A 12,186-nucleotide genomic window follows, 5' to 3' on the forward strand; every position below is an offset into this window, starting at 1 on the left:
AAACCGAATAAAATTTCGCATGTAAAAAATAAATATTATACTAAAAGGAATTTTTTTTACTAAACTTTTACCAAATGAAAAAAATACACTAATACATAGCATATTATATTTGGTCTTTCATGATATGTTGTCTTGACGTGTCAATGTGGCCATATAAATTGTAGATACAAGGTTAATACAGATTTAGTCGTATATGAAGATGATAGAAATAACCTAAAGTTAATTGACATTTGACTAATTAATTGTTTTTAATACGTTATATAAACAATTATAAATTTGTAATGGTTCATAATTAAATAATGAATTATGAAAATATATTTTAGTAACTAATCTATCAATTTAAAAGTAAAATGTTAATTTATAGATATAAACTATAAAAATATATATTAATTAAGACTTCATTCACTTTTTTTTTTTTTTTTTTTCGGTTTAACTAAAAAATAAAGATTTAACCAAAACAAATAAATTAAATTATCCTTATTCGGTTAACCAAACCGAATTAACCAAATAACCAAATAAGCCGAACCAAATAAACCAAACATCATTTGCTTCGATTTGATTATTCGGTTTCTATTTTTTATCATAACCCTAACATTTTGATATGATTCAACATTTAATTGAAAAAAGAAAATGGGTCCTGTGCGCATGCCCTTCTTTACCCCCTTCCCCATAACCTGCCATGCATATACTTATATATAGTATGGATAAATATTTTATGAGATATTAAATATACTACTACATTTTCTTATACTAATCATTCTATCTATATTAAATGTTGGAGAAGTTAAATATCTTTTTACAAAATCTTTTTATTTGTCTTCCTACTCATAAGATTATGACAAATATCTTAATCAAATGATAAGATGAGGAAAGAAAATTAGTGGATTATACTTGACAATCAATCAATAGATATGATGATGACGTAGAAATCAATTTAATTTTCCTATATTTTAACATGTCTCTTGTTTAATGAAAGTAATAATATTTTAATATATTTGTTGCTGTTTGTATTTAGGAGGATAGAAAGAAAGAAAATATAGAAAAATATATAATTTCTCATATTTTATTATGTTCACAATAGTGACTTGAACCTTTAACCTCAAAGAGAAAAGACAACACCGGATACCGTAAGACTAAAAACCATTTGATTAGGGCTGACAATTCTCGATATGATCCGTAACACGGCCCACAACACGACACGAAATAAATGCGTTTGGGTTGAGTCTTTCAACCCGTCAACCCACTAACCCGCCAACTCGTTTATTAAACGAGTCATATAAGAGTTTCTCAAAAAATAAACGGATTGATCCGCCAACCCGTTTATATTCTTAATAAAAAATTATTTTATTTTTAAATGTATTTATGTATCAAATATTAATATTTAATAAATATTATATAACATATACCATTGATTCATAAACCATTTGACTATTTTGACATTTTGACTCGTGGTGGATGATCTAAAATCGTAAGTTGTAACCTATAAGACTAAGTCTGTAACATGTTTCCATGAATGTTTTTAATTTTCATTGGGATGTTTTAGACTTAAATATCTAAAAATTCGGATCCACAAACCCAAATCTGACCCACAAACCCGCTAACTTGTGAATCCGTATAAATAAATAGGTTGGCCGGTCATATATGGATTTATGTTCCAAACCCGCCAACCCGTGATCTGTATATTTAAATGAGTCGTGTTTGGGTTGGCATATTTTGATCCGTCAACCTGCGACATGCCAATCCGAACACGATACGATTATCAGACCTACATTTTGATGATATTTTATTATTTAATACGAAAAAAACGAACTTTCACTATTTGATATTTTATATTTTACCGGACACAGGTTGTAATTGATTTTAATCCGAGGTTCTCACGCGTCATACAAAGCCTTTCAGTTGGGTGGGAAGGAATTTATCTTAAACCACGTTTCATCAACAGCGACTGTATGACCAATACACTACTACATGATTCATGAATCAATCGCCAACATTATAGATCAACAAAGCGAGAGACATATAGGATCATTAGCCCCAAATCCTCTTTCTAGTCCTCAAAAACCCCCACAAACCATCTCTCTTTCCCCAGATTCTTACACCAAACGAACAAAACGTCTTCAATTTCGCGAGATCAGAGTATTGAATTGATCTCGCCACAATAATGCTGGCGAACCATCTTCAGAACGGTGTTGAGACCGCCAAGCTAATTTGGTCTCGGTTGCCCAACGCGGAAGATGCTAGTGATGCTGAACTTGATGAAGATGGGGTTTTGAGAAACGATGGATTCGATGGTGTTGAAAGTCTTGATTATGAAGTCATTGAGAACTACGCCTATCGGCAAGAACAGGTTTCAGCTAATTAATTATAATATTGTTGTTGTCGACTTCAATCTAATTAGCAACCGCAAACTATTAACCTGTCGTAACTGCAGGCGCGAAGAGGAAAGCTTTATGTTTGGTACTACGTGGGAGTTAAATGGTTCTTTGCTCTGCTTATAGGCATAGGTAAAATAATCTTCCGCTTGATACTGATGTTCTTTGGTTCAATTATGTTCGAGTTTTGATGGCTCTATAGCTTTGATTTTGTGACCATGACCTTCTCATGTGATACTATGTTATAACATTGATTCCTCCATCCACTGAACAAAGTTGAAGAGTGGCTTTTGGGGTTTAGTTTGAGGTTGTGAGACTTATAAGGTGTATGATCTTTCGGATATCTCTAATTGTATGAGAGTCATGTTTATGCTCACTACAACTAAAATCCTCAAAAACTTAAAAGCGATTTATCAGATTAGGGCCATTAAAATCCTCAATTATTGACTAAATGACTCTAATATACTTAAGCTTAGTTGATTGTAAGTTATGTAACCAACATAAACCATTCAAAACCCTCAATTATTGAATAAATTATTCTTGTTCCATTTTATTTTGGCCTACCTGTTTACAAAATTAGTAGCCTACCAACTGTAGATGCAAAGAAACTACAATCCACATGTTCTTGGACCCATTTACAGAATCTTCTTTAAATGTTGAACACAGATTAAGTAAAAAAGAAACAACCCCTTACTCATTGTAAGAAATGATGTGAAGATGGCTATTTCTTATGTAGGTTTATGTAATGACTTGTTCCACATGTATAGAAAGTGAGAACTGTGAGCCCCTTATAAGCCTTAAATTGTTTGTATATAATGGGCATTTGAAATAAAGTAATATGGTGTTTAGTGCTGTGACATGTTTTACTTGTTGATTGGTTGAGAGTTTAGGCACTGGATTTGCTGCTGTTCTTATCAATATCTCAGTTGAGAATTTTGCTGGATGGAAGTACTCATGGACATTTACAATAATACAGCGTTCATATGTAGCTGGGTTTATTGTATATACCTCCATCAACTTGGCTTTAGTCTTTTCATCTGTTTATATCATTACCCAATTTGCCCCTGCAGCAGCAGGGTCTGGTATACCTGAAATCAAGGGTTATTTGAATGGTAAGTAAGTCTTTTCATTTACAATTATTCTAAACTCGTTGTAATGCTCATAGCTTATGAAGTGATTGTTATGAGAATTTGCAGGGATTGATACTCGTGGTATACTTCTTTTTAGAACCCTAATAGGAAAGGTGATGACAATTTCTTATTTTGATGAGGTTATATATGAATGTTTCATTGTTAGTAAATATTTTGATAAAGGGGATATGAATGAATAAATTATTTTAGATTTTTGGAAGCATTGGATCTGTGGGTGGTGGATTGGCACTTGGTAAAGAAGGGCCTCTAGTTCATACTGGTGCTTGTATTGCTTCCTTACTGGGACAAGTAAGCAGAGTTTATTTATTTATTTGTTTATTGATTCATTTATTAGTAATTCTAGTTCTCCTAGTTAACAAAAAAGCTATTGTATTTTTTGGGTGGAACTGTGATGTGGTGATCTTTCCAAAAGAAAGTATACTTTGAATGACATTCAGCTAAAAAGCAGATTTTGACACAGTGGCCACTTTTCAATTTATTTGGCATAGCTATGTTAGTAAAGTTTGTATAGGTAGCATAATAGTTACAATGGTGATATATGGAGACATACTTGAAGTAAATTAGTTCAAGATGATTTTGAACATAAAGAATCACTTCAAAAGGTGAATGATGCATGTAAAATAGTATAATAAAATAAATCAAGTAATAAGTTGGAAGAAAATAGTATTATGGTTTACATTATTTGACATCAGGCTTACTTTTTCTTTTTTTAAGTAATGGAGAAGAGGACCACATGTATCTTTAATGATGTCTAAGTTACATGCATGTGATATTCACACCCAATCTTCCACTAACACCATTTTCATGGGATTTGACATCTTCCAAACACACACACACACACATAAGAATCTGTCTTTTCTTGTTTCTTTCAGTTGATTTGCCTTCTTTTCTTGAGTTTTTCTTTGGTACAAAACCTAGAGATTTATGAGTTGTCAATGCAAGAAGTGTTACCTTTTGGTGAGAAAAAAGTATAGTCTTATAAAAGGTTCATCTATAGATATTAGAAACTCAATATTATAGTGATGTAATATGTTTAATAGCTATAGACATGCTTAGGATTTGAAAATGAAAGTGTATTATTCCAAAGGAGAAAACCTGAATATACATCGTATATGTGGAGGACAGAAGGAAAGAAAATAAAATAAATCAATGTAAAAGTAAAAGCATCCATAAATCAAAGGAAATGACATCTATCTATAAATAGTAGCATAGATCTTGATCTTGCTAAACTTTCTTTCCTGTAATATATAATTGGTGAAATATGAAAACTTTGCAAGACAGAGATAATAACTATTGATCTTCATTGTTGGTGAAGGATGTGATATGCTGATGAGAAAATCCACTGAAACATTTATGGACTTTTTCTTTTAGTTGAAATTTAACATATTCAATCTTACTCTTCTGTTTTAAACCTGCTAACATGGTGGTGTTGTTAATTAATGTGATATTCAGGGTGGATCAACAAAATATCATCTGAGTACAAGGTGGCTACAGGTCTTTAAGAGTGACCGTGATCGCCGTGATCTTGTGAGTCATATTTATATTGATTTATGTTCTTGAACATACATAATTTACAGTTTAAGATCTTCACCTATAAATTAACTTCAAGACCATATGAAGAAGCCCTATATAGTATAAACATCATCTAAAACAAAGTGCTTAAAAACCTGAATTATGTGATTTTATGAAGAGAGTAGGTTTGTTTGTTTGTTTTATCTTGCTGTATAGAGTGATTGTGAGATGAGTGTATTCACGTTTGTTGTTTTTTATGAGTTTTGTTTTTGAAAGGTGACATGTGGATGTGCAGCTGGTGTGGCTGCTGCTTTCAGAGCTCCAGTTGGCGGTGTATTATTCGCTCTAGAGGAAGTTACATCCTGGTAAACTTTTCTTTTCCCTCTAATTGTTATATACATATATATATATATATATATATATATATATATATATATAAACATTATATATAATAATAATCGGTTTTTTCTTTTGTACTATTGAAGGTGGAGGAGTCAGCTGATGTGGCGTGTTTTCTTCACTTCTGCAGTTGTGGCTGTTGTAGTGCGTACTGCAATGGGATGGTGTAAGACTGGGAATTGTGGCCATTTTGGTTCTGGAGGTTTCATAATATGGGATTTGTCAGAGTGAGGACCTCATATCATATTATATATCATTTTCCCTTCTCTTTTTAGTTTAAATTAGTAAGTTACTACCCCTGCTTCGTGGGGGGACCGAACTTGCGTAACTACGAAAGGTTAGGGAGCAAATATGCAAATATACGAAAGTCTTGTGGCCAAAGTTTGAAACCCAAAAAGGATAAGCACTAAATTTTCCAATATACAAAAGTCCTGTGGCGAAAGTGTGGAACTCAAAAGTATTGGGACGGAACATGGCAATAAACGAAAGTATAGAGACCAAACCTGGCAATATACGGAAGTCTTGTGGCCAAACTTTGAAACCCAAAAAGGCTAGGGAGTGAAATTGCCAATATAGAAAACTATTGTGGCCAAATCTTTACTATTCACTTCCACTTTCTTATTAGTATATATAATAATTTTAATTATAATCTGATTGTTGGTTTCTCATTAAATTTGATTTAGTGGTCAAGAGGACTACTCATTTGCGGAGTTATTGCCAATGGCTATTATTGGTGTCATAGGAGGCCTCCTTGGTATGTTTTTTTTGATAATTCATTTACTATACGAAAAAAAAGGGTATATTTAAAATCCTTAATTGGAAAATTGTTTTTTTTTTTTTTATATCTCTAGGAGCGTTATTTAACCAGCTTACACTTTATATAACACATTGGCGTCGAAACTATCTACACAAGAAAGGAAACCGAGTCAAAGTAAGTCTTGTCACCTTATAATAACTCCATTGAAGTAAAATTATTTTGGTATTCGGAATATATGATTGGATTTGGATTTGTAATCTTGATTTTTGACTTGTTATTACAGATAATTGAAGCATGTCTTATATCCGTGATAACCTCAGTGATCTCATTTGGGTTGCCTCTTTTTAGAAAATGTAGTGCATGCCCTGACTCAGATGCTTCTATTGAATGTCCTCGTGCACCAGGGATGTATGGGAATTATGTAAATGTAAGGTCATTTTTATTTTATTTTTATACACAATAAAAATAAACTAACTTAAACTAGTGCAAATTTATTTTTAGTATCTGTAAAATTATGTTGTTGAAGTGTATTATGAGTTTAAGCACAAAAATGACTGTTAAGGTGTTCATTTTGATGTTGTTGTTACATTTTTTTTCACACAATAAACAGAAATAAAATAGTGCAAAACTAATGGCTTTGTTTTAATTTCCCCTGATGGGTTTACCCTTTTTTATTTGCAGTTTTTTTGTACCAAGGAAAATGAATACAATGACCTTGCAACCATCTTCTTTAATACTCAGGTCAGTATTTGCTTTTTCTTCTGTTTACATGTTACTCATGTGTTACCTAACCTCATCCATCCCTTGTTTTTTTTTTTGATCTGGATGCAGGATGATGCTATAAGAAATCTATTCAGTGCGAAAACCATTCATGAGTACAGCGCCCAGAGCCTGCTGACCTTTCTGGTATCCCTCACCTCCACTTTTACTTGACATCTATTTCGTGAAAACAAAATAATATTTAATAAATAGCAATTAGGAATAGGATATTTGACATATTGTAGGTAATTTTGTGCATATTGGAATAAGAATTGATTAATTATTGCAGTTATAGTTTTTGGTATTGTGAAAGACAGTTTCTATTTGTTTTGTAGTAGTAACATTTAAAAAAGAAGGGAATTTTAAGTAGAAGAGAAAAAGTAAGCAAACAAACAAATTACAAATGTAAGATTGATGATATACAAACAAATACAATAGTAAGTAAATTAAAAGATTAGAGTGACATCATTGTTAGTTAAATCTGTTATTGTTTTGCATGTGTGTTGCTCCTCCTCAGGTTATGTTCTATGGTTTAGCTGTGGTGACATTTGGTACTGCTGTTCCAGCTGGCCAATTTGTTCCAGGTATAATGATTGGATCTACATATGGACGCCTTGTTGGCATGTTTGTTGTTAGACTCTATGAAAAGCTCAACATTGAAGAAGGAACGTGAGTTCACTTCACTTCACTTCACACACATCTTTTATCTTTTCTTTATAGTTATATCATATATATTTATATTTATATTTATTTCCAGTTGAGAATTTATGATGTTTGAAATGACACCTGACAGATATGCTTTGCTTGGAGCTGCCTCGTTTCTAGGAGGTTCAATGAGAATGACAGTCTCACTTTGTGTTATTATGGTTGAAATTACAAATAATTTAAAGCTCTTACCTCTTATCATGCTTGTTCTCCTCATATCAAAAGTAAGTTTTTTCTTTTATTTTTCTTACAAGTTACAATTAGAATTAGAATTATATTGATGAATATAAAAAGTTTTGAGTTTTGAGTTTTGACCCTTTACCTTCCTTAGGCTGTTGGTGATGCTTTCAATGAAGGTTTATATGAAGAACAGGCCAGATTAAGGGGTATACCTTTACTTGAATCCAGACCCAAAAATTTAATGAGAAAAATGACAGCTAAAGAGGCATGCGGGAATCAAAAGGTTTGTAACTCTGCTGCTCATATGAAAATATCTCACTTGCATCCGAATAAAAAAAAAAAAAAAAAAAAAAACTGCCTGTTTTTTGTGATGGAATCTTTTATTCTTTGGCTAAGGGCTACTATTTTCTTTTTCATTATGATACAAATCTCTTCTTTTTTATTAAGAAAAGAACATCATAATTTAATTTTTAAAAATAACTTTTATATTAGAATCTTATTTGTGTTTTAATGAGTTGTATTATGTTTAATCTTGTGTATCTGTAAATAAAAAGTTCATTTATTATATTCATAATTACATACTGTATAGAGTGGAGTTAAAAACTGTACATACAGTTAAAAAAATTCATTCTATCCCTATTCCACTAAACCAAACATTATGTTTGTTTTTGACATTTGCATGTTTATTTGTTGTACACTTGATAGGTTTGTTACTTCACTCGTGTGGTGAAAGTTGCTGATGTAGCCGCTATTCTGAGGACTAACAGTCACAATGGCTTTCCTGTATGTCTGTCATTTTCCATTTCCTCTTCCCTTAAAGAAAAAAAAAAGTTCAAAGTTACATCTCTACAATAACAATACATGACATTTAGGTTGTGGATCAGTCTCGAAGCGGAGAAACAATGGTCATAGGTCTTATCTTGCGCAGGTATAATTATAATCAGTAAAATCTTAAACCCTAAACAGTTATTTTGAAGAAGTTTATTTTAAATGTTTATATGTTTAATATTTGTGATGCAGTCACTTGTTGGTACTTCTGCAGTCGAAAGCAGATTTTCAGCATAGCCCTCTTGCAGTTGATATGAGAAGCCAATCTATACCCATCAGGTAGTTCATTGGACATTCTAATCTTTTAGGCTGAGAGGGCATTATTTCATTTGATAAGTCTTTTGCATAGATAGACAGTTGATATGAATCTGATTTGCAATTTTCAGGCACAGTCTTAGTGACTTTGTGAAGCCTGTTTCTAGCAAAGGACTATCAATATCTGATATCCATCTAAGTCCAGATGATTTGGAAATGTACATAGATCTAGCCCCCTTTGTCAACCCATCTCCCTATGTTGTCCCTGAAGATATGTCTTTAACCAAGGTATCTCCTTTCTTTTTCTCTTTCTATTATATATCATTTGTTATTGAGGCATCAAAAGTTATAGCAATGAAAATTGTTTTGTATTTGGTAATAGGAAGAAAAGAATATGGAGTTTTGGTTGGTTTCCATTTACATGTGATGTAATAAGTTGTAATTGGTGCAGGTGTATAATCTATTCCGTCAGTTAGGATTGAGGCATATATTTGTAGTTCCACGTGCTTCTCGTGTGATTGGCATGATCACCAGAAAGGACTTGATATTTGAGGTATCTCAATCTAACTTTTGTTTGTGTATGAAGATTCTAATAATAATAATAATAATATACTTATTATTTGAAATTACAACTTTTTATGTGCAGGACAATGATGATTCAGGTTCTGTGGAGCTCCAGTCAACTAGTGTAAGGTCTCTATGATGCCTGCCTGGACTGCATTTCATTACCTTATTGCATATACAGCTGTGAGATTCTGTTCTAACTAAAATCTCTATCACTTTCGGCTCCTAAATCCTCATCTATTATCATTTGCCTCTTTGTGGTAAACTAACTCTACTTCAATTGATTTGTTTATTATATCATCCTACTTTTATCCTTCTTCATGTTATACCATTGTACTTTCTACAATCTAGCCAGTAATAATAACAGCAGTTCTCACTGTTGTAGTCAGGTAGATTTTAATCTTCTAAATTCTAATACAAAAAAGATTTAAAGTGGAATGCCTTAACAAAAAAAACAACGGTGTAATACACACAAATAAACGAAAGGAGTCATTCATTTCATTGTAAGTTGAAACTAACTACTGTGAAAGTAGTCAGTCGCCCATGGTTGATTATATATTGTTTAATTTTGTTGACACAGGGGTCGACATCGAGGAGGCAATAGAGTGAGAACAAGGAATCCAGATGTCGGGCAGGGGCAGGGGCATCCACTACTTAATGGTCTTTTGGAGTAAAGTAACAAACAGCCTACTCACTCATTTTGCATCTACTAATCCTTCTTATTATTCTTTTTGCTAGATTATTATTATTATTATTATTATTATTATAGGTTTCACGAATTCTGTATATATACTTTATACTTTACAAACACCATACTTACATCTGTGTGCCATATAAAAGGTTAGCCACGAACATGAAGGAGACTCTTCCACTCTTTAGTTTCTGTATTCACAATAATAATAATAATAATGAAACAACTTTCTCTTCTGAGTGGTGACATTCTATGTTCTGATATCTGAGGGATAAACAGGAACACGTGTATCTGTGTATTGACTATATTGAGGTAAGGTGAGTGTGGGAGTTTTATTTTCGATGTGGCTTGGGCTTTTTAGGCACTTGTGTTGGGTTGAGTTGAGTTGAGTTGGTTCTTATTATTCAAACTCAAACTAGCGGACTAATGGGTTGCTGTGGGTGATTGTGATTTGAAGTGAGATATAGAAAACATGAAGTTATGTTCAAATCAATTGAGGTTATATGCTATCATTGGATTCGGTTGATGTATGTTTTATAGTGAATATTATAGCGTTTTAGATTTAGAAATAAATAATTACGTGGAAGCATTAGAAATATAGCTAATGGGGATGTGTGTTTTTAAAATGAATATTATAGAGAAATTTATTAAACTTACCATCTTAAATAAGCTATTTAAAGAGAAGAATTATTTTTTTTCCAGCTTTTGAAAATTGACTATCTTCAACATATTTTGGAAAGTTTTTTAAATTTTAGAATTTTTTTCTTTTTGTTTTTTTTAAGAAATCTCTATTTATATTAGAAATGTTCACTTTGAAATGTTTAATATCATTGTTTTTTAAACAAATGTTGAATTTTACAATATTGATATGGTTCTTGTTTATTATGTTTGTTTGACTTTTTGTTAGAAACTAGTAAAAAAAATCTTCAATTTCAGAAATTTTCAATGTATTTAATTTTTTTTTTCTAACTTCGATTTGAGTTTCTATAATTTAGTTTCAATGTTTTTGGATAATCATTTGATTTTTTTGTTTTTTTTTTTTGTTGAAAACCATTCGATTTTGGGAAATTTTGGTTTCTGTGTGAGAGCAACTTTCAACCAAACACTGTGTGAGAGTGCAACTTTCAACCAAACACATGAATATTTTCTATAAATTAATCTAAAAAATATTAAATATTTATCGGTATTAAGTCGGTTTTGTTTATTCGGTTGTTTTTTATATAAGTCCACCCACAAAAATGGTTTTTCAAAAAAAACAAAAATCATTAAAAAAAAACCTAAACCTAGTCAAAGTAATCAAATATATAAAAAAAATTATTGTGAAAACAAATGAGCCATTAAAAAAAAGCACACACAAAAATAGAGAAAAAAAAAAACAAGAAACATAATGCTATCTTTAACAAATTTTCTTGAGCAAAAAAAAAAAAAAAAAAAAAAAGTATAAAAATAAAAACACCATGTTTTGCCAAAAATTTGGTCTAACCAACAGTTTTTAAAATTATCTTTTTGACCGATATTTGCATTTAATAATAATCGCAATAGAACTTTTATAAAAATGAGTGATTTTTTATTACAAATTAAAATTTTGTGGTTATAATGATAAAAAAATGATAGAATATAATGTTTTTATGTTATTAGCCTGAATTTCACATATGTTTTTGTTAAACATGAAAATATTATATTTTTCCAATCCGAAATCTAAATAACATATTTGCCATTCTTAACTTTAAAAATATTGTATTACCTAAATTATTTTTTTCAACAATTTTCATATTTCTTAATCATTTTAATTTTACAAAAAGAAGTTGCCCTTAAATAACAAAACCCTTTTGACATAAAATGGATCGACCATATTATCCTTAACTATCCTAACACTCTGAGAGTAGGTCTAATCACGTAGATTGAGGATACGACCTACACATTCAGTATACACACAGATAAAGACGATCGCATATTTTAAGCACGAAACTTCAAAATGTTTCAAACATACAAGATGAGATCACCGAAAGCAAA

The 12,186-nt window shown here is 31.2% G+C and overlaps 1 protein-coding gene across 4 annotated transcripts; it reads left to right on the plus strand.

Moving 5' to 3' along the window:
* Nucleotides 1-1,906: 1,906 nt before the first annotated feature.
* On the plus strand, nucleotides 1,907-10,409 carry CLC-D (chloride channel D). 4 transcript variants are annotated; one of them, XR_013662378.1, is made up of 23 exons: nucleotides 1,907-2,347; nucleotides 2,432-2,504; nucleotides 3,263-3,484; nucleotides 3,569-3,615; nucleotides 3,713-3,811; nucleotides 4,976-5,050; nucleotides 5,312-5,400; nucleotides 5,521-5,661; nucleotides 6,118-6,188; nucleotides 6,286-6,365; nucleotides 6,475-6,618; nucleotides 6,873-6,932; nucleotides 7,023-7,097; nucleotides 7,468-7,619; nucleotides 7,744-7,879; nucleotides 7,987-8,118; nucleotides 8,541-8,618; nucleotides 8,708-8,763; nucleotides 8,856-8,942; nucleotides 9,050-9,206; nucleotides 9,370-9,471; nucleotides 9,565-9,742; nucleotides 10,063-10,409. XR_013662378.1 is itself a non-coding variant. In XM_078963324.1 (23 exons), the coding sequence occupies exons 1-22, from the start codon at nucleotides 2,162-2,164 to the stop codon at nucleotides 9,619-9,621; spliced, it is 2,319 nt and encodes a 772-aa protein (XP_078819450.1). In that variant the 5' UTR covers nucleotides 1,907-2,161; the 3' UTR covers nucleotides 9,622-9,665; nucleotides 10,063-10,409. The 4 variants fall into 4 exon arrangements, 3 of the variants coding, with proteins under 3 accessions (XP_078819450.1, XP_078819448.1, XP_078819449.1); XM_078963324.1 differs by having other exon boundaries at nucleotides 9,565-9,665; XM_078963322.1 differs by having other exon boundaries at nucleotides 9,565-9,611.
* The last annotated feature ends 1,777 nt before the right edge of the window (nucleotides 10,410-12,186 follow it).

This window comes from Lactuca saligna, chromosome 7 (assembly GCF_052625555.1).
Source record: "Lactuca saligna cultivar CGN05327 chromosome 7, ASM5262555v1, whole genome shotgun sequence".
NCBI lineage: Eukaryota > Viridiplantae > Streptophyta > Magnoliopsida > Asterales > Asteraceae > Lactuca > Lactuca saligna.

What these genes read in the sequence shown, in the direction of transcription:
- CLC-D (XM_078963322.1), top strand. Translation starts at nt 2,162, where the DNA reads ATGCTGGCGAACCATCTTCAGAACGGTGTTGAGACCGCCAAGCTAATT. An exon ending in TGTCATAGGAGGCCTCCTTG is followed by an intron (nt 6,189 to 6,285) that starts GTATGTTTTTTT and finishes TTATATCTCTAG; the next exon opens with GAGCGTTATTTAACCAGCTT. An exon ending in ATAGGTCTTATCTTGCGCAG is followed by an intron (nt 8,764 to 8,855) that starts GTATAATTATAA and finishes TTTGTGATGCAG; the next exon opens with TCACTTGTTGGTACTTCTGC.